Genomic DNA, 22,500 nt, shown 5'->3' with positions numbered 1-22,500 from the left:
ACCGGGAGGCTCTGAAGCAACAGGTAGGTGGAACCCTCTGCTGCCATCATCCACTGGAATTCTAGTTCAGCCCAGATGTGTCGCTCTAATGGCTGCATTGTAATGACATTATCAACAAGTACACGGACGAAGCTTCCAGCAGAGGGAACAGCGCGCTTTACGAGAAGGTAAAACATAGTTCAGACTAGATGTAGTGGAGTCCCGCCTCAGGTCCTCATCCGTTTGTAGATATTCCACGTAGACGTGTTGTGAGCTCTCCCCTCATTCAGTTACTCCACATCCCAGTGCCACCTCCATCCCAGTCCTTCCTCCTTCTCCGCTCTACTTGTCCCCTATGCTTGCATTTGTCTGTGCCACATGTGTTTGAAGCACCAGTTGCTTTTGTTCTGGTTATTAGAACATCCCAGAGTGCATCATCGTGCTGATGCCCACACATCTACCCCTCTGTTATGGAGTTTTGGCCACCAATTCCTCTAGTGGTTTGTGTGATGCATTGTGGGACACATGCAGAAGTCTAAGTACTGTTAGCGTATGAGTTGCACCAGTGTTGGGCCGTGCATTTTCTACCTAGGCCTTCAGTGCCGTAGAGTCCACATCAGGGGCCGTCATGTGTGGACAGCAGACACCCACTCTGCTCTAAGACCGATTTTCTTTGCACTATTACGAGCATGGAGGGAGGTCACACCGACCTGCGGAGCTGTTTTAACCACTTTGACCAGAGAAAAAAAGGCGAAGGAGACGGCGGAGCAATGCGCTTCTCGGTCGGATGCCTCCGACCTCGGCTGGGCGGTGTTGTGCGTCCTGACTGACCCGGTCGGCCCCGGTATCCTCTATGGCCCGCTCAACAAGAACCGGTCACATTTAGTTATAACATGACAAAACAATCCATGATAATTAAATCCATCACCAAGTCTGTTCCTCCTCCTTCAGCCACCGAGTGTCAAAAAAACTACACTAAGCAAAACACTCCAAATGTAATTACTTCTCTAACATATGTTTCAACAACCTGAAATGTTCTTACTCCTTCTTTCAGTTAGTTAGTTTATTTATACGTAGGAGAGGATGTTGTTGTCCTGGTGTTCAGAGGATAACGATGTCACTAGAGGGTTCTGAGGTGAGCTGGGTTTTGCCGCTCCACAGATCCAGCAGCAGCAGGAGCGTAAGCGCGTGGAGCGAGAGGAGGAGGAGCGCTACGAGGCCCGGCTGGAGGCCGACATGCAGCAGCACCAGCCCTGGGGCCGAGGGGGGGGAGGAGCGCCGCTCAAAGACAGCACTGGAAACCTGATCGGTACGTCCCAGAGGGAAGTGTCTGGCTCTAGAAACACTGTGAAAGAGATATGTACTGTATCAACTCTTTTGTCCTCTTCCTGCGCTCCAGCTGACCTCCACCAGATGCACAGACTGAACGAGGAGGCCTACATCAACCCGGAGCAGTGGCAGAGGAGAGCCTCGGCCGCGCCCCGCCGCCCCGACCCCCCCGAGCCGGCCGGGAGGGTCTCCGGTCCCGTGGCAGAGGGCAGCAGCCACGGCACGAGTGACAGGCGCTCTGGTACCGTGACCGCCTTTCTTCCCTTTGTGTTGTCAGCCATCAGCCTGCACTTTCCACACAGCCACAAAGCACTGCTGAATGCAAAGGAAACCAAAAGAAATGGAGGTCTATGCACCAACATACTGGTGTCCTCTGTCAGATCTGATTTGAAATGAAGGTTCTTTGGTCCGACTCAAGTAGAATTTCTGTCTTTTGTAGGCTTCACTCATGTCCAAACCCCGCAGTTCGCCCGAGGCAGTGTGTTTCCCAACCAGCCGTCCCAGCAGCAGCTGCAGGAGCAGGACAAGTACAAAGCCTACCTCCAGCAGCAGGTACCGCTTTGATCTCTGGTGCTGCTTCTACCGGCTAGAGCCTTCTCCTCACTTAGACACACATTTATATTATCTTTTCCCCAATTAAAGTTAATACAAGTTTTAACTGGTTATGAAACGGCCTCGCTTTAGTAGTGATGCCTCTATATGACCTGCATTAGCTAGCGAGACCATCATCTAGAACTGACTTTCTACAAGCGGTAGTTATTCTAAATGCAAAATTAGAGGGAAACGATTGAGGGCAGGAGCGTTTACATTTCCAGATGTGGGCGGTACGAGATCTTCTTCAGAGAGCTTTTATTTTTGACGTTATGTTTTGTGGTCACGGCTCATCAGCAGAGAGAAAAAGGGAAAGAGTTGACCGACAAATCAAAAAACAAAGGGGACCGTGAGTAAAAACAACCGTGGTCGGTCGTTAATTCATTCAAAACTGATCCGGATCCTGATGGTATGCAATGCAGATGTGACTTCTGAAATGTATTGGTTTTACGTAAATGTACAGATTTATGTCGGTGGCTAAATCAAAGCTAGCTAACGTTGGCTCAGGCGGAAGGTAGCTAACGTTGGCTTCATTTGGTCGAGCAAAGCGTCTGTGATCGTGAGCCTGAATGACCATCACAGCACAGGACTTTGTCACGTTTATTTCCTTTAATATAAAGGGATGCTGGAGAGTGACAGTGGAAAGTTCCTTGTCGTTTGGGGTTTTGTTTATGTATTCACGCTGTCATTAATCTGCCTTCGTTTACAGATTGACGAGAAGATGCTCAAAAAGGAGGAGGAGCGGGAACGGACACGACTGGAGGAGGAGAAGGAGGAGAAGAGGCTGGCGGAGCAGAGGGCTCGCATCCAGAGGGAGTACGAGGAAGAGCAGGAGAGGAAGAAGCGCAAGGAGACGGAGGTGAGGAGCTAAGAAACAAATCCCGTCATGGCAGCGTCTACACCGGGGCTTAATCATTACCCGTCGCTCTCTTTCCTCTCCGTCTCTCAGCAGAGGACCAAGAACGAAGAGCTGATCCAAGTGGCCGAACGGAGGAAGAAGGAGGTGGAGAGGAAGAAGACTGAGGAGGAGGAGGAGAGGGCGGCGCTGAGGAGGCAGTACGAGAGGGAGAGGCGGGCTCGGGTGGAGGAGGTCAGCTCACGACACAGAGGCTCAGAGACGACACGGCAAAGAGAACCACACAGCTAACAGGTGTGTGTGTGTGTGTGTGTGTGTGTGTGTGTGTGTGTGTGTGTGTGTGTGTGTGTGTGTGTGTGTGTGTGTGTGTGTGTGTGTGTGTGTGTGTGCGCGCACGTTATAGGTGAGCAGGGAGCCGTCGCCTCCCATCCCCGCCCTGCAGAAGAGACACGGGCTGCAGCAGAACCCCCCCAGACCCCCGACTGCTGAGAGCCAGCTTTCAACTGCCCCCCTGTCTGTGAGTCACACACACACACACACACACACACACACACACACACACACAGGTTGCCTGTATAAAACAAGGATACGTGCTAAGCCACTTCCTCCGTCGTCTCTTTCAGGATCGCTCTCTGTCGGGTCTCCAGTCCCCTCCCGTCCCGGCTCGCAGGAACCAGCTCCGCGCTGCAGGTACTGTCAGCCAGACAGGTAGAAACGCCACCTGAGCACAGAAGTCTGAACCACACACTGATGCTGCGTTCACACCAAAGGACCTCGCTGGTCCCGAAGTAGCGCTGCTAGCGGCTTCATTCAGACGCCGTTGTGGGACTACGGATAATATTATGAACCCAGACCCATGGAGTTTGATGTTCACGTATGTGGAGTTTACACAACAAGTATGAAGCAGAACTAGTGGTTATTTCCATGGTGGATGGAGGAAACGATAACTGATCTTACGGAGATAAGCCACGCCCCCTTTCAGGCACGAGTAACATTCACAACGCGTTTGGTGTGAACGCAGTTTGAGACGCTGCAGGTTTGGCAGCGAGTCCAACGGGCAGTGAGGGGTCATGTTTGTGATGTTCTTTGCTCGTTTAGGCTTAGTAGTGTGTGTGTGTGTGTGTGTGTGCGTGTGTGTGTGTGTGTGTGTCCAGGTGACCAGCGTGACCTGTTCAGCGAGCTGTCGGCGCTGCGGCGGCACCTCCGCAGCGAGGAGAAGCGTCTGGAGGGTCGTCTGCTGCAGGCGGACTGGGAGGAGCTGGCCTCTCCTCTGAGTGACAGGTCGGACCAGCATGCCTTTCACTTCACGCTTATTATGTGTGTCACCATCACACACACACACCAGCTAATGCTGCCGAAAGTCAAGGATAAACCGTTCAAATAAGATACAGGAAGTGATCAATAAGCGATGTTCTGACTCTACGGTTAATCATGTGGAGGACTCTGCGGGGCATTTGAGTGGCAGAACAACACTTGAATGGTAGGAACTGAACTGGTTCCTCTCTCTCCCTCTGAGCAGACCTCAGGAGCGCCCCCCGGTGGACGTGTTCGACATGGCCCGGCTGCGGCTGCAGGCGCCGGTCCGACGGCCGAGCTCCAGAAACACGGAGACCAGGAACCTGCTGCGGACCCACGAGTCCCTTCAGCTCAAACACCCAGGTAACAGCCAGGTAACAGCCAGGTAACAGCCGGGTAACAGCCGGGTAACACCCAGGTAACAGCCGGGTAACACCCAGGTAACAGCCGGGGTAGCAGCCGGGGTAGCAGCCAGGTAACAGCCGGGGTAGCAGCCAGGTAACAGCCAGGTAACAGCCGGGGTAGCAGCCAGGTAACAGCCAGGTAACAGCCGGGTAACAGCCGGGTAACAGCCGGGGTAACACCCGGGGTAACAGCCAGGTAACAGCCGGGTAACAGCCGGGGTAACAGCCGGGGTAACAGCCGAGGTAACAGCCGAGGTAACAGCCGAGGTAACAGCCGAGGTAACAGCCGGATAACAGCCGAGGTAACAGCCGGGGTAACAGCCGGGGTAACAGCCGGGGTAACAGCCGAGGTAACAGCCGAGGTAACAGCCGGGGTAACAGCCGAGGTAACAGCCGAGGTAACAGCCGGGGTAACAGCCGAGGTAACAGCCGGGGTAACAGCCGAGGTAACAGCCGAGGTAACAGCCGGGGTAACAGCCGGGGTAACAGCCGAGGTAACAGCCGAGGTAACAGCCGAGGTAACAGCCGAGGTAACAGCCGGGGTAACAGCCGAGGTAACAGCCGAGGTAACAGCCGGGGTAACAGCCGGGGTAACAGCCGAGGTAACAGTCGAGGTAACAGCCGAGGTAACAGCCGAGGTAACAGCCGGGGTAACAGCCGAGGTAACAGCCGAGGTAACAGCCGAGGTAACAGCCGGGTAACAGCCGAGGTAACAGCCGAGGTAACAGCCGGGTAACAGCCGAGGTAACAGCCGAGGTAACAGCCGCTCTGCGTGCAGGGAGCAGGGGCCAAGAGGTAAGTGTGTGTGTCTCTCTCTCTGTGTCTTTGTGTGTCTTTATGTCTCTCTCTCTCTCTCTCTCTCTCTCTCTCTCTCTCTCTCTCTCTCTGTGTATTTATGTCTCTCTCTCTCTCTCTGTGTCTTTATTTCTCTCTCTCTCTCTCTCTCTCTCTCTCTCTGTATCTTTATCTCTCTCTCTCTCTCTCTCTGTGTCAGACGGTGAGTCCCGGCTGGGCTTTAGGGAGGTTCCTCGTCTGGAGGAAGTGTGTGTGACGGGCAGCAGGAGGCGGGTCTACAGGGATCAGCAGTTCAGCAGCCGTGGGTCTACAGTCCAGGACGGTCAGTCTCATCTTATGTTTAAGATTAATTAAAATAAAGTGTCTAAAGTAGATGTTGAGGGTGAATATAACTTCTATATGTCCACATTCACACTTGATGACATGTGATCTGTATCCGGCTGCTTGACCTTTCTGCTTGTGTTGCAGATTACTGTGACCTGTCCTCGCCACGGAGGAACGACTACCTGGTGAGTGGAAGAGCAGCCGCTCGCCTCCGACATGTGTAGTGAGCCGAGTGGTGAATCCGTTGTGTGCGTTACAGACCAGGGTGATGGGGAGGTCGGCCAGAGGCTCTCTGCTGGAGTCAGAGAGCGCCTTCATCGGTAAGAGCAGCGCCTTTCACCCTCATCATTTATTCCCGTTATTTAAATCAACACGTGTGACATCTTTCATCATGTAGGTGCAGACACTTGACAATAAGTATATTTATCAGTCTCACAACACACTTGGAGGTTAATATATTGATCTTTTTCAACACAATGACATCCGTATGCTTTTTAAGCGAGTCCAATGTCTCTACAACAAGACCCCCTAGGCGAGGCCTTCCCGGAGCGGCGGACCCCGGAGCTGGAAGACGCCCCCGTGCTGTCGGCCAGGGAGAGGAGGAGGATGTCCAAGCGGCCACAGCGCCCCCAGGTGGCGTAGCTCAGAACGCCGTGTGGACTGCGAGCGGCGAGCGGCGACTAGTGACCGTTTCTCTGCTCCCTCTCTTGCAGGGCGGGGACGCCTCCAGCTGGCCCTTTGGCCGACGGGACGACTACGCCGCCCTCGCAGGGGCCGGACAGGAAGCGGGGCCCGGCGGCGAGAGGGGGGGCCGGGACGGGGCGGGGCGTCCGGCGTCCCTCAGTCGCCGTAGCAACGCAGCCGGTACGACTCGAAAGAGTTCTGCTGATTCTCCTGTGTTGTGATTATTCCAGTTTTATATGCAAATATCAGCAAAGCGGTTTATTTTTTCCCCTCAGGAATGCACCGAGCTGATTTTCATAATGTCTGAGGTGAACCTGTTCATTATGGCTGTGACGGGGTCGTTACATTCATCAGTGTTCAAACGACCCAAAAGGGAGCTGCTGGTTCTGGTTCTAGAGAGGAGCGTCACCATGGCAACTATTAGTTTAGCCCTTAAGAACCCGGACCAAAATAGTGTCAAATATTTGAAATGTTACATTGGACGTTAATGGTAAAACAAAAATGGTCTGATTTGTTTTATATCAGTTTCTTCAAGAAATGTGTTCACAGCAGGTTCAATACATTAAAGGATGTGTTGATTAAGCGTTATGATTCTTAAACGGGTAAATATTACCTTTAACAACGAAAAACAAGCTCTTTAAAGTTAGCATTCCCTTCAGATCTGTCACAACCTGGAGCAGCCATCTTGGAAAGGTTGTTATGGGAACACAAAATCACATGACCTGTCACATGACCCTCCCAGATGTTCAGTAGGCGTCAGTTAGGGCCTTAATGCATCCTAATCAAGGATAAAGCTGCACTTTTATCGGACATGTGACACTGTCCTGATGGTAGGTATTCAGACCCAGTGGGTTCTGCAGCGGTCCGTGCAGGTGATGCTAACCCGTCTCCCTCCTCCAGGACCGGCTGACCCGTCCTCCGAAGGCTCCTCCTCCCCTCCCCGCCTCTCTCGGCACGCTCTCAGCCACCGAGGCTCCGTGGAAACGCTCTCCACGGATCCCTGGATGCGTCCGGGAACCACGGACACGCTGCCATGTCTGGACCGCCGGCCGCCTCCGAGGAGGAGGAGGGAGCGGCTGACGACGTAGCGCCGCCGCCTCGAGACGAAGAGCTCCTCTAAACTCATTATGTAAGAATAGATATCTGATGGTTTTAACTCATGACGCACGTCAGTATGAATGTCTGAAAAGTGATTTTGTTAAATCGTTGTTTACCACAGAGATCCTCAATGAGTGAGAACTTGTATTCTATTTTATTAACTAAATTATGTCTGAAATAAATTATATTTTAAATTATATGAAGTGTGTTTTGATTCAAATTTACAAAACCATAATAAGACATGAAGCAGGAGGTGAGTTTATTATGAAGACATGAAGCAGGAGGTGAGTTTATTATGAAGACATGAAGCAGGAGGTGAGTTTATTATGAAGACATGAAGACATGAAGCAGGAGGTGAGTTTATTATGAAGACATGAAGCAGGAGATGAGTTTACTATGAAGACATGAAGCAGGAGGTGAGTTTATTATGAAGACATGAAGCAGGAGGTGAGTTTATTATGAAGACATGAAGCAGGAGGTGAGTTTATTATGAAGACATGAAGACATGAAGCAGGACGTGAGTTTATTATGAAGACATGAAGCAGGAGGTGAGTTTATTATGAAGACATGAAGCAGGAGGTGAGTTTATTATGAAGACATGAAGCAGGAGGTGAGTTTACTATGAAGACATGAAGCAGGAGGTGAGTTTACTATGAAGACATGAAGCAGGACGTGAGTTTATTATGAAGACATGAAGACATGAAGCAGGAGGTGAGTTTACTATGAAGACATGAAGCAGGAGGTGAGTTTATTATGAAGACATGAAGCAGGAGGTGAGTTTACTATGAAGACATGAAGCAGGAGGTGAGTTTATTATGAAGACATGAAGCAGGAGATGAGTTTATTATGAAGACATGAAGCAGGAGGTGAGTTTATTATGAAGACATGAAGCAGGAGGTGAGTTTATTATGAAGACATGAAGCAGGACGTGAGTTTATTATGAAGACATGAAGCAGGAGGTGAGTTTATTATGAAGACATGAAGCAGGACGTGAGTTTACTATGAAGACATGAAGCAGGAGATGAGTTTATTATGAAGACATGAAGCAGGAGGTGAGTTTATTATGAAGACATGAAGACATGAAGCAGGACGTGAGTTTATTATGAAGACATGAAGCAGGAGGTGAGTTTATTATGAAGACATGAAGCAGGAGGTGAGTTTATTATGAAGACATGAAGCAGGACGTGAGTTTACTATGAAGACATGAAGCAGGACGTGAGTTTACTATGAAGACATGAAGCAGGAGGTGAGTTTACTATGAAGACATGAAGCAGGAGGTGAGTTTACTATGAAGACATGAAGCAGGACGTGAGTTTATTATGAAGACATGAAGCAGGACGTGAGTTTATTATGAAGACATGAAGCAGGAGGTGAGTTTATTATGAAGACATGAAGCAGGACGTGAGTTTACTATGAAGACATGAAGCAGGAGGTGAGTTTATTATGAAGACATGAAGCAGGAGGTGAGTTTACTATGAAGACATGAAGCAGGAGGTGAGTTTATTATGAAGACATGAAGCAGGACGTGAGTTTACTATGAAGACATGAAGCAGGAGGTGAGTTTATTATGAAGACATGAAGCAGGAGGTGAGTTTACTATGAAGACATGAAGCAGGAGGTGAGTTTACTATGAAGACATGAAGCAGGAGGTGAGTTTACTCCGACCGGGTCCAGTCCACTGTGACCCGGTCCAGCGCTTCAACAAGAGCTAAAATGTAGTTGGCAGTAGTGGTGTCTGTCATGGGATCAACTCAAGGAACTCCTTGGTGACTCCAAAGTCTCATCAACACCACGAATGAATGCGGCCAGTTGAGCAACATCTTCAGTGATGTCAGCGCTCTCATCGATTACAACTGAAAATGCTATTACTTTTTACTTTATGCTTCCTTTGGCTCCAAATCTGCTGAAAGATCGGCGGAAATCCTCTCCGTCACAGGATTCCTCGTTAGGCTAATGTTGACAAAAGCCTGTCACTTAAAAAAAGAAAAGGTTAGGGTTAGTTACTTTGAACAGTAATCGGGCCGGATCCGGCTGGTTTGACACCCCTGCTATGGGATGCTAGAAAACCATTTAGAGCGCCCCAATACATCCTGTGTCCTGCATGCCAGAAGCACCAGGATGTCCAACCATGTGCATTTTAGCCGGCATGCTTTCCTCATGAAGTACTATGTTCCAATTGAATGCATACTTTGGAACGATTTTGTTTCCAAAAGAAGATGCTGAACATGTGAGTATACCTGCAGACTCCACTGGTAGGAGCCTCGGTACGTTCAGTGTGTCACGTGGAGGTGTCAGCAGGACCAGCCTCAGAGCCAGGAGACTCTGCCCTGTTTGAGGTATTTCACCCTCAAAGTTCTTCAGGTCTTTGTCAGTCTGGTTCCCGTCTCCCGTCACATCTCTGATGCTGGATTCTCCCGCCAGAGCGTAAAGAAAGGTTGGCACGACTCCTACTGTGGAAGAGCTCCCAAAAGAAGATGCATTTTCACTGATCCGTCCTCAGAATCCAATCCATAAAGCCCTCTGTTTGGACGGTAACCAGCAGGTGTGACCCGAGTGTGGCTCTGGTTCAGGGGCGGAACAGACCGGAGCGTTTGCTCTGCTAACGAGGATCTGGGAGCTTTGCAGCGTTGAGCTGCAGCGGCTTCTAGTCCTTACAAATAAATCATTGTTCATGGTGCTGGGAAGCAAGTTACAATGTGAAAATAATGAAAAATACCTTTATTTAGTATAGCACCTTGCAAAGAATGCGATTCGCAAAGTGCTTTACAAGAATAAAATATGAATAAAAGACAAATAAAAACCATAAAATGAAGGAATGAGACAACTATTCTGTCTTTTAGGGTTCTACAACAATGGCCTCCAACTTTCTACCAATCGTCTCTCATTCCCATCTAGTCTTTGTCCCTCTCAGTGCCTCTGTTCTCTGTCTCATTCATGCTCTCTGGCACACACACACACACACACACACACACACACACACACACACACACACACACACACACACACTCTCACACTCTTTCCTGGCTGGGTGAGCTCTCTCTCTCTGTCTGTATGAGTGATGACCTTCTCAAGCGTTGGGTAGGAAGGAGGATAGAAGCCATCTAAACTCTGCTACGCCCCCATTACTCAAGCAGACACCCCAGTGTCAATGCACACACACACACACACACACACACGCACACACACACTACATCCCAGTCAGCATTACAGCATTAGGAAGGCCACAGCAGCATAGCATGGCTAGCAACTTCATCCAAAAATTGATTGTCTGGGTGAAACCCCCTCCTCAGCTGGTCCAAACTATTTATTGCTGCAAACTAATGTTATGGTCTACAACTTCACGGCGGCCCGATTCCCACAACACAAGAGGGTCCCAGGAAGCCCTCCTGCTGGCTCCTCGCTGTCGCCCTCCAGCCTTCAGCGCTTGTCCTTTTTATGATGTAAAAACGGTGTCAGATTTGAGCAATCATTAAAGAGGAACTGCACCATTTTTACAGATCAAGATCAGTTAACTAGTCTTGGGTGGGTTAAAATAGATGTATAATGTCTGCTGCAGCTATTGTTGTCCTTTGACCCCTGTACTTTATGAAAGACCAGTACTAAAATACGAAGAACATGCCCCTCTAAAACAAGCATTTTTTTGGTGAGCAGTGGAAAAACCTTTGCCATTACCATGTAATATAATTCTACATGTGTTGGAATGTGCTAGCAAACTGTTGCCTTCAGCGGCAACTTGGAGTCTCCTTTATGCTCCGATTTGACTCCACCTTCTCTTGCTGAACACGCTCCAGCTTCACGAGCATATGGCCTTCAAAAGGCCATATGGGGAAGTGCCAGCTGATGGGAACAGGTTTTGCCCGTTTCATCCTGTCTGGTGGTGTCCTGTGCTGTGACCAACATGTCAGGGGATTGTATGCTGTGGTGTCACGGATTAGTCACGGAATAAATGTATAGAAAGAGACAGTGCTGGACTGGACAGTGGATTGATTTGTTTGTGGCAGAACACGCGTCCCAACATGTGCTCCTGTTCGCCCCCTAGTGGCTCTCAGACTTAAATTGGTTAGGGTTTGAGCGCTATAGGTGCTGTAAAATGAAATCCGTGGGTTCTTGCACATTACACAGTCCCTTGATGCTACTTAGATGCTTTAAAAATAGTGATCAAATTAGGCTTTTAGGCCCACGTTTAGGACATTTTGTGAACAGAAAGTAAACAGAGACTGTACCTTCAGTGCCTAGTTATCTGGAGGTGTATATCTCTTTAACTTCCCTCTAATGTATGCAGGAAAAAGAGATGTAATTTAGTCTCCTTTAGCCTGCGATGCCTCACCCTGCGTTTCATTCCCAATAACCCACCATGTTGGCAGAAAGAAACAGACGTCACGCCACGCTGGCTTTGTTCCATTCTCCAGCTTCATAGACGAGTAAGTCATCAACATGCACTCTGTTCACACCTCCTCTCCCTTTACCTGCTGGTCGACACATCTCACTGCTGTGTGTGTGTGTGTGTGTGGAGAGAAAACACAGCCCATGTAAATGACTGCGGTGGTGGTCTTGGACAGTTGCAGAGAGGATCATTCAGTCTGGGGCAGCTTTATGAACCCTTGATAAGGCTAATGAACGCCATAGCTCACTTATGCTAATCAGTCTCTTGAATTAGCCCGCCGCTAGAGTGGCCTATTAGTGAGATCAGTGTAATGGATGACATTAGGGCCTGCAGTGCGTGTGTGTGCCAGTGTGTGCATGAATGTGTGTGTGTGTGTGTGTTGGTGATGGTGGTACTAATGAAGCATAAAAACATGGCCGAAGTGCATAGAAACTAAACAAAGACAAGTATTCTTCCCTTTTACACCTGGTCCGTTTCATTTAGAGGCGTTTGGTTTTAAAGATACCGTATATAAGGAGTCCACAGGAAATGAGTAATTCCATCGCGTCTCCACTGGATGGCAGTGGTGTATCACACAGGACGAAGCACTTTGTATCTCTCCAAACAGTAAACCTGAGACTGCGAGATAACATACTCACACACATGACACCGCAGTGAGCATGATTTAAAACAAAAACATGTATTTAAATGTGTTCGTAGTAATAATACAATCCTCCCTTCTTTGGTTCTTTGGCTCTTCTCTCTCCTCTTCCCTCCCTCCTCCTCAAGGCCAAGCCAGAAAGCATCAAACTACATTTTGGATCAATTGTTTGATCATTCCATACAACATCACTGCTACGCCCAATTTAACTGACACACACACACACACACACACACACACACACACACACACACACACACACACTGATGCACACTTGTGCTGCCTATCCCTTATGTTACCTCTGGGATGTAGCTGACAAATGACAGCACTACTCGTCTGCCAACCCTGAGTCTCTTGCTCGGCAGGGTGTGTGTGTGTCTGTGTGTGGGTGTGTGTGTGTGTGTTGCTGGAGAAAAATAAAAATCGTTGAGGGACACGGGGAGACAGAGGGGAGCATTGGCAAGATTGTTGCGTTCTGATTGGTAGAAGTGAACATCCTGCAGAGTTATGGATTTTTGACAGAAAAGATAGTTTGCTTCGACCATGTTGCTCAGCAGACTATAACAAACTGTATATTTCCATTCAATCCAAGTACAAACCAAATACCTGTGCTGGTAAAATAAAATCTGTTATTTGGCCATGTATGGATTTTCTTTCCCGCTGGGGTACAGGAACAGCTAAGAATGAGAGAGGTCAAATCGGCAGAAGGCGAGACCTTTAGTTGAAGAAAGCCAGACAAGCGTTTGAGACCTGCGACACAGGTTGGCATGGAGGCGGAGCTTAGGTCAGATGGTTCCAGGACACATCTTGATCACGTCATGAGACGTCCCAGACGCCATGACCGATTTTAAACATCCATTTTCCATTTTCTGGGTCTATTACTTGAAGCCGGGTCCTCTTCACCAGCCACATCCTCTAGCTCCTCCTTGGGGATCCAGAAGCAAGATGCGACATACTCCCCCATGTTTTCTAGGTCTGCCCCAGGGGTCCTCCCTTCTTATATAATGTGTTGGAGGATGGGTTCTTCTCCAAACCTCCATCTGGATGTTTAAGATCCCTACCACCCTGCTGAGGAAATGTATTTATTCAAGCTCATTTATGTTGCCGCGTAAATCTTCCTGTCCAGGCTCAGTTCACAATCCACATATCGAGAGCCATGTTTCGCATGTTTTGGCAGAAACCTTCGACCAATGAACCGTCCTGAGCCTGAGGCCTGGATCTGCAGCTGGTCGGACTCCTTGCAAAGAAGTTACCGTGTCTTTGAAAACGTTGAGAGTCTTGCAGTCTGTGCTAAAGCTTGAGCTTTTAAGGCTGGAACCACAACAAAAGTACAACGTTGTCTCTGGTCCAGGTAGGTAGGACATGTAGGTCTTTGTTAAGATTCGGGAAGTGTGAACATCGGCTCTTCCACAAGTGTCTGTGATCTACCGTAACTCAAAATACCTTCCCCTGCAAAGTCCACAGAGACGATTAGGTGCATCTGTGCAGGAGCCAGTGTCGAAGTCAAGACCACCTAAACTAGCACCAAGTTGTGAGCAAGACCATAGTGTATCTAGACCGAGACAAGACCAAGACCAGAGTGTATCTAGACCGAGACAAGACCAAGACCAGAGTGTATCTAGACCGAGACAAGACCAAGACCAGAGTGTATCTAGACCGAGACAAGACCAAGACCAGAGTGTATCTAGACCAAGACAAGACCAAGACCAGAGTGTGTCTAGACCAAGACAAGACCAGAGTGTATCTAGACCGAGACAAGACCAAGATCTTCTAGACCAAGTATCTAGACCGAGACAAGACCAAGACCAGAGTGTATCTAGACCGAGACAAGACCAAGACCAGAGTGTATCTAGACCAAGACAAGACCAAGACCAGAGTGTGTCTAGACCAAGACAAGACCAGAGTGTATCTAGACCGAGACAAGACCAAGACCAGAGTGTATCTAGACCGAGACAAGACCAGAGTGTATCTAGACCGAGATAAGACCAAGACCAGAGTGTATCTAGACCAAGACAAGACCAGAGTGTATCTAGACCGAGACAAGACCAAGACCAGAGTGTATCTAGACCGAGACAAGACCAAGACCAGAGTGTATCTAGACCGAGACAAGACCAAGACCAGAGTGTATCTAGACCAAGACAAGACCAAGACCAGAGTGTGTCTAGACCGAGACAAGACCAAGACCAGAGTGTATCTAGACCAAGACAAGACCAAGACCAGAGTGTGTCTAGACCAAGACAAGACCAGAGTGTATCTAGACCGAGACAAGACCAAGACCAGAGTGTATCTAGACCGAGACAAGACCAGAGTGTATCTAGACCGAGATAAGACCAAGACCAGAGTGTATCTAGACCAAGACAAGACCAGAGTGTATCTAGACCGAGACAAGACCAAGACCAGAGTGTATCTAGACCGAGACAAGACCAAGACCAGAGTGTATCTAGACCGAGACAAGACCAAGACCAGAGTGTATCTAGACCGAGACAAGACCAAGATCAGAGGCCCTTCTCAAATTGATGAACACATGAAGATTGCTCTTTTATTTCTGTGTACTGTATATACTGTACATGTGTCTTTGTATAAGTTCACCATGAGAAATGTCTTGATCCAGTAGTAAAGGCCTTGTGGAGGTGGCTTATGTGTGGGAATGCTCCTTTGTTATCTATGGACAATCACAGTAGTGATGGTAGCAATTACTCAAACAATGCACAGACTATTTAGTGATATCCCTGCAGTTGTGTAATAAAATGCCCCCTAGGGCAAACTGGGCGATTGTTATATAAAACTGTAAATCATAGCTTGTTTTATGAAAAAAAGCCCCAAACTGCTGTATTCGGATGTATTGAACACCATAAGTAATATACCAGTGAAATATATGGTTTGGTACGTTTTGGTACAAATGTTGGAGTCCTCGCCTGAATGTTCTCTGTTCTAAACCCTCTGTAACGTTGTTCTGCTTCACTTTATCAAAGTCAACCTTTGCAGAGAGAATGTTCACATATTGTTTATGATTTGGGTTAGAGAATGTTCACATATTGAGTTATGATTTGGGTTAGAGAATGTTCACATATTGTATATGATTTGGGTTAGAGAATGTTCACATATTGAGCTATGATTTGGGTTAGAGAATGTTCACATATTGTATATGATTTGGGTTAGAGAATGTTCACATATTGTTTATGATTTGGGTTAGAGAATGTTAACATATTGAGTTATGATTTGGGTTACAGAATGTTCACATATTGAGTTATGATTTGGGTTACAGAATGTTCACATATTGTGTTGTGATTTGGGTTAGAGAATGTTCACATATTGTTTATGATTTGGGTTAGAGAATGTTCACATATTGAGTTATGATTTGGGTTACAGAATGTTCACATATTGTTTATGATTTGGGTTACAGAATGTTCACATATTGTGTATGATTTGGGTTAGAGAATGTTCACATATTGAGCTATGATTTGGGTTAGAGAATGTTCACATATTGAGTTATGATTTGGGTTAGAGAATGTTCACATATTGAGTTATGATTTGGGTTACAGAATGTTCACATATTGAGTTTTGATTTGGGTTAGAGAATGTTCACATATTGTGTTATGATTTGGGTTACAGAATGTTCACATATTGTGTTGTGATTTGGGTTAGAGAATGTTCACATATTGTTTATGATTTGGGTTAGAGAATGTTCACATATTGAGTTATGATTTGGGTTACAGAATGTTCACATATTGTTTATGATTTGGGTTACAGAATGTTCACATATTGTGTATGATTTGGGTTAGAGAATGTTCACATATTGAGCTATGATTTGGGTTAGAGAATGTTCACATATTGAGTTATGATTTGGGTTAGAGAATGTTCACATATTGTGTATGATTTGGGTTAGAGAATGTTCACATATTGAGCTATGATTTGGGTTAGAGAATGTTCACATATTGAGCTATGATTTGGGTTAGAGAATGTTCACATATTGAGTTATGATTTGGGTTAGAGAATGTTCACATATTGTATATGATTTGGGTTAGAGAATGTTCACATATTGTGTATGATATGGGTTAGAGAATGTTCACATATTGTGCTATGATTTGGGTTAGAGAATGTTCACATATTGAGCTATGATTTGGGTTAGAGAATGTTCACATATTGAGTTATGATTTGGGTTAGAGAATGTTCACATATTGTTTATGATTTGAGTTAGAGAATGTTCACATATTGAGCTATGATTTGGGTTAGAGAATGTTCACATACTGTGCTATGATTTGGGTTAGAGTTGGACCTTACAGCTGCATCATTTCAAAGAAATAATCATCCTGAAATTGATGTTTTTTATAGGCGAACCGAAAACCTTTTCATTTTTTTGTGTCATCTTCATTTACTCTTAACCAGTAACATGTAGACTGATATTTACACATCTGAACAACATCTCACATGTGTACCTTTTATTTTAACCAACATTATTCAAATAGCCTAGGTGGTTGCAGAGATACACCCTTTTTAGTTTGGGGATGAGATTTTTGAGAAAAGGGCCTAAAAATAGGTTGGGGTTTAAAGTGTTAACTCTCTCTCTTTAGGGGCCGAGACAAGGCAGAGTGAAAATGCTTTTGTTCTGAGACGAGACCTTCAGAAAGCAGTCTGGAGACCGGTCTCGGACCCAAGATGGCTCTCGAGCACTACGACGAGGAGCAACCTGCTGAGGAGCAGCCTCATCCGGCTTAAAATAAAAAAACAAATAAAGTGCATGTGATCCCTTTCAAAGGGCTGAGAATGCTACGTGACGGATATCACACTCTTGTTTTCCTCCATATAGTACCCAGAGGAAGAAAGACATTTCTTGTGTTTTTTTTTTTTTATGGATGTCAGCAATAACATTTGACAACCTCTTTCATCATGTTGCTCTTTTGATTAGCCACGACACAAAAAAGAAAAAGAAAAACTAAACCCCAGGTGGATGCCTCAGAGAAGCTGTCAAGTAACCAGGTTGCTCTAATGAATGCTTGGAAATCACTTCTTTTAGTGTTGATCATTTCAAAAGAAATTACCTGTGAGTGTGGTAAGCAGCTCTGACTGACACGTGTTAGTGGCTCATTACAAAAAACATTGCTGTAACATGAGAGACGGCTCTTACAGCAAAGAGACATTTTCTCTTTCTGGAGGGGAAGGAGATGAGGAGAGGCCGAGGATGGATCACAAACTGAGAGGGAGAGGTGAAGGACTGAATAAGTGAACACCCCGAATCAATCTGCATCTTTAAGGGGGTCAAGCCTGCTCCATCTGAGCCAAGAGGATGCAGTGAGAGAGGAGAGCAGTCCAGGCCAAAGCAGCTGAGATCAGGTAGAGAGACAGATGCTTTAATTAGCAGACTGAGAAATGCCCATAGCTCTCTGAGCACGCACGTGTGTGTGTGTGTGTGTGTGTGTGTGTGTGTGTGTGTGTGTGTGTGTGTGTGTGTGTGTGTGTGTGATGGCTTTAATTAGTTGAAGTGTAAGATTAAAAACAGAGGGAAAAATCAACAGTGGCATCTCCGCAAAAGGTTTATAACCACCCACCTCCTCCTTCCCGCCTCTCCTCCCATTCCTCTCTCTCCTCTCTCATCCTCTCCTCCCATTCCTCTCTCTCCTCTCTCATCCTCTCCTCCCATTCCTCTCTCTCCTCTCTCATCCTCCCCTCCCTGAGCGTTCATAAACGGAGGGAAATAGGAAATGAGAAATGAGGCAGCGAAGACGCACAAGAAAGCTGAGCGACTGGTTTGATTAAAGAGAGTTACTCTAAGTGCCGTCAGCTTTATTAGCTCCACACACACACACACACACACACACACACACACACACACACACACACACACACACACACACACACACACACACACTAGAACAACACGCTTGTTTCAAAAGGCATACAAATTGAATTCCGCCCTCCAGAAACGAGGGATGATCAGTCCCAGCCTCTCACTGTAGACCACAGGTAGACTCAGAGATCTCTGTGAAACTAAAGCTGAGTGTCTAGTTCCTGATGTCTGGCCCGCGGCTCCAAGCGCCACCTCTTTCTACCTCGCTGCCAGGGTTGCTTTGCGATTATTTTGATGGTGGAGAAGAAAAAAAGAGATTGATGGGACAGTTATGAGACAGGATGATGTGCGGCAGGTTTTAGTCTGCGGGAGCCCGTGGCCCAGAGAGCTGAGGGGAATGCAGTGTGTCACGTCTGTGTGGTCCCCGGGGGCCTCAGTCATTACAGTGTTTGTTGCCCCACGCCCCATTAGCTCGGCCGATTGGCGGTCGCATGCTCCCTGATACATTCAACCATCAGCATGATTTGGTTCTTTGTCCTGTGGGTAAAGAGAAAACCAATCGGGGGCGAGCGTCCAATGATCTTTTTTACACAAAGTCGACTTTAAGCCATTTAAGTTGAGAAGGGAATCGAAAGATGATTCTTTTAGACAAAGAAAGATGGCAATCAAGGTCTGATATCATATTCGGTCGTGATAAGAGAAGCTCTGTGCTGTTTGGTTGGGAGTGAAACTATTGAAAGGGTTGATTTTGTTCTGATATTCATGGTGCCCAGAGGATTAATCCTTTGACTGTGTTCATCCCAGGCGGCAACCTCCAGTCTCATTGACCACAAGGGGGCGACTCCTCTGGTTGTATAGAAGTCTATGCTTCATGTGTTAAAGCTGCATTCTGTCTACTGACCACCAGGGGGCAACTCCTCTGGTTGTATAGAAGTAGATATAAATAACTCTACTATATCTCAACACTGACTCGGTGGAGGAGAACAACATTTGGTTCAGACATTCATGGTCCTCAGATGATGTATCCTAATGATGAATTCCCAAGATGATGAACATGGAAGTCATTGCGTGCTCAACATCAGCATTGTAAAACAGTTATTATGCTAACATGCTAAACTATTCATCTCCACTCCATCCTTAGTACACTCTTTATCTGGTCACTCTCCTGTGAGACATTCTGCTTACTTAAGGGATATCTTCACACTATTTCAAACAATAGTCAGTTGCCCATATGTTGGTCTTTGCTGTAATCGCTCCTCAGGCGCTTCCTGGACATTAAGAGTCTTTCAGGTAAGTTTAGTGCTTCGGCAGTCGAAGTTAAACAACTCACGGTGTAAACACTGTGAAAGAAATATAAGGAGGGAAGTACGAACAGGAGGAATGATTGCACGGGATTTAGAAAGTAATCAAACCCTTTGCTATGGCACTTCCCATTTCTCTTGATCGTCTTCCAGAGGTTTTTACACCTCAATTAGTTGTGGTAAAGTCCTATGACCTGATGTCTATATAATATGACAAGGAACTGCCTGCAGAGCCCAGAGACCGGAGCGTCACGACGAACAGGAAGGCTACGAAAACAATGACACTTCTTTTCCATTTCACGGAGGCCTTTGTGCCGTGATTCTGAAATGGACAACAAGTTTGGACCAACCAGGACTCTTGGAGCGAGCCTGAGAAGGGCCTCGGTAAGAGAATGACCGCGAACCCCAATGGTCGCTTCTGTTCATGTGAGGATGTGAAAGAAACGTCCAGAAAGAAAAACCCATCATGCAGCACTCCACCGATGCGGGTATGAGGACAGAGTGGCCAGATGGAAGCTTCTCCTCATGAAAGGGCGCTGGATGCACTGTGGGCATGAGAGGACTGCAGCTTCTGCGTTGTCATCTCTGGTTGACATATAGTTAAGCCCAGCAGGTTTTGTGCTGCTGTTGTGGAAAAAAATAGAAAAGGGAACCAAATTAACTCGGGACACTGACAGCGTGAGATGTGGGGACATCTTGAATAAATGAACAGCATAGTTTTCCCACTGCTCTCTTACTGTAAGTGTTCATGTGGCTACTTGTGATGAAACTGATTTATAGCTATGCATTTATGTGAGGATCAGTACAGACTGTGGAAACAATTCCTCTTGGAAAAGAAGAACAAAGAACCGACTGGATTTTGAACACGCTAAAGATAGAAACCCCCAGAATCAGAAACCGTTTATTTGCCAGGAATGTTTACACAAACGAGGAATTTTTCTAGGCGGAAGGTGCAGACATTAGACATGAGACGTTAGACGAGACAAACAACAATCAACAGTCAACGACAACAACAGTGCAATGACATTAAATCAAGTATAAGATAAAGTGCTCAGATAAACAGATAACGTTAATGAAAGTGTATGTTAAAGTGACATGTGTGTTTAATATGAAGTGTGCAGGGGAGTGACCGGTAAGAAGAAAGAAAAGAAAGAGGAAAGGAAAGAAAGAAGAAATAGTCCGAAAAATAGTCCTCGGGGTGACAGAGTCGGTCAGTGGGGGACCCGGGGTCTGTTGATGAGCCCGACTGCCGACGGGAAAAAACTGTTGGTGTGGTCTTGGTCCTGATGGAGCGTGAGGTCTTGGTCCTGATGGACTGTGAGGTCTTGGTCCTGATGGAGGGTGAGGTCTTGGTCCTGATGGAGCATGAGGTCTTGGTCCTGATGGAGCGTGAGGTCTTGGTCCTGATGGACTGTGAGGTCTTGGTCCTGATGGAGCATGAGGTCTTGGTCCTGATGGAGCGTGAGGTCTTGGTCCGGATGGAGCGTGAGGTCTTGGTCCTGATGGAGTGTGAGGTCTTGGTCCTGATGGAGCGTGAGGTCTTGGTCCTGATGGAGCGTGAGGTCTTGGTCCTGATGGAGTGTGAGGTCTTGGTCCTGATGGAGCGTGAGGTCTTGGTCCTGATGGAGCGTGAGGTCTTGGTCCTGATGGAGCGTGAGGTCTTGGTCCTGATAGAGGGTGAGGTCTTGGTCCTGATGGAGTGTGAGGTCTTGGTCCTGATGGAGCGTGAGGTGTTGGTCCTGATGGACCTCAACCTCAGAGGGAAGGGACTCAAACAGGTTGTGTCCAGGGTGAGAGGGGTCAGCTACGATCTTTCTAGCTCGCTTCAGAGTTGTGGAAGTGAACAAGTCTTGGAGGGACGGCAGATTGCAGCCAATCACCTCTCAGCAGAGCGGATGATGCGCTGCAGCCTGGCCTTGTCCTTGGCAGTGGCTGCAGCGTACCAGACGGTGATGGAGGAGCAGAGGATGGATTCAACGATGGCAGTGTAGAACTGCACCATCATTTTCTTTGACAGGTTGAATTTCTTCAGCTGCCTCAGGAAGAACATCCTTTGCTGGGCCTTCTTTGTGATGGAGCTGATGTTCAGCTCCCACTTGAGGTCCTGGGTTAGGATGGAGTCCAGGAAGAGGAAGGACTCCACAGCGTCGACGGGGGAGTCACAAAGGGTAAGAGGGGGATGGGGGGGGGGGGGTTGACACAAACGTGACCGATTGTCTGCCTTAAACAAATTCCAACTGCAGGAAATATCCATTCAGCCAGTCATTTGCTCCAACATCAAGTTTTACATCCATTTCTTTCATTCAAACCTAAACAAACCACTCTTATGTATTCAATACCAAGGATCTTGTTGCAGGAATTTCCTTGAAATACTAGGAATGGTTCTGGGATACAGATTTTGCACAACAACAAATTCAGCTGAAACGCAGGGAAACAGATGTTGGTATTGTAAGTTGCTACAAACCACGAATACAACAAACGTCAGTGTTTTCCATTCGGTCAGGGTAAGTGACAAACACAGGACTTTCACCCAGGAGACCCCTGACCGTGTCTGGTGTGAAAGCAAAGGTTGGTTTAACGCTTTCTACTTAACGTCAGGTTAGTTAAGTTCTTATATTGTTATTCTGCGGTTATTTTAAACCTCAACCACGTCCCTTTGATGCCCAAACCTACTATTGTTTGACCACGCGGTCCAAGAATGATGTGGAACATGTGGATGAAGCGCGTTTCTTGGTGCAGAAACGTCGACGTTCGGCGCGTCCCGTGGTTTGCCGAAACGTACAACGCAAAACCATTTCTTCTCTGGCGACTGGGCTGACTGAATCCTCACAGCGCACCTCGTGGAATAGATGTGACAAGAGAAGGAGACACAGGCTAGTGAGGAGGACGGCTCCTACAACCTAACCCCCAGGAGCCTCACAGACTCTTCTATCTGCTGTTTGTGTCCGTGTGCGATTGTTGTCCGCTTCAATCTGCCCCTGTTTGTATTCTGCCATTATGCTTTTCTCCATTATGGTTATTGACATTTTTCTCG

The 22,500-nt window shown here is 47.1% G+C and overlaps 1 protein-coding gene across 1 annotated transcript in view; it reads left to right on the top strand.

The window, feature by feature from the left end:
- LOC306746033 (centrosome and spindle pole-associated protein 1-like) overlaps positions 1-7,346 on the top strand; it is a gene marked incomplete at its 3' end in the record, with an annotated part of 15,749 nt that extends 8,403 nt beyond the window's left edge. The window contains exons 13-29 of the mRNA XM_079228897.1: positions 1-27; positions 133-167; positions 1,141-1,288; positions 1,379-1,549; positions 1,748-1,860; positions 2,609-2,758; positions 2,849-2,989; positions 3,159-3,272; positions 3,379-3,445; positions 3,910-4,036; positions 4,275-4,414; positions 5,450-5,572; positions 5,719-5,759; positions 5,834-5,894; positions 6,098-6,207; positions 6,288-6,438; positions 7,159-7,346. The exon at positions 1-27 is cut by the window's left edge and continues 83 nt beyond it. Coding sequence (XP_079085023.1) covers positions 1-27; positions 133-167; positions 1,141-1,288; positions 1,379-1,549; positions 1,748-1,860; positions 2,609-2,758; positions 2,849-2,989; positions 3,159-3,272; positions 3,379-3,445; positions 3,910-4,036; positions 4,275-4,414; positions 5,450-5,572; positions 5,719-5,759; positions 5,834-5,894; positions 6,098-6,207; positions 6,288-6,438; positions 7,159-7,346 — 1,907 coding nt within the window. The remainder of the gene's footprint in view (positions 28-132; positions 168-1,140; positions 1,289-1,378; positions 1,550-1,747; positions 1,861-2,608; positions 2,759-2,848; positions 2,990-3,158; positions 3,273-3,378; positions 3,446-3,909; positions 4,037-4,274; positions 4,415-5,449; positions 5,573-5,718; positions 5,760-5,833; positions 5,895-6,097; positions 6,208-6,287; positions 6,439-7,158) is intronic.
- Positions 7,347-22,500: the final 15,154 nt, after the last annotated feature.

Source organism: Taurulus bubalis (assembly GCF_910589615.1).
Source record: "Taurulus bubalis genome assembly, chromosome: 13".
NCBI classification, from domain to species: Eukaryota; Metazoa; Chordata; class Actinopteri; order Perciformes; family Cottidae; genus Taurulus; species Taurulus bubalis.
This window is presented reverse-complemented; position numbering and strand designations above follow the sequence as displayed.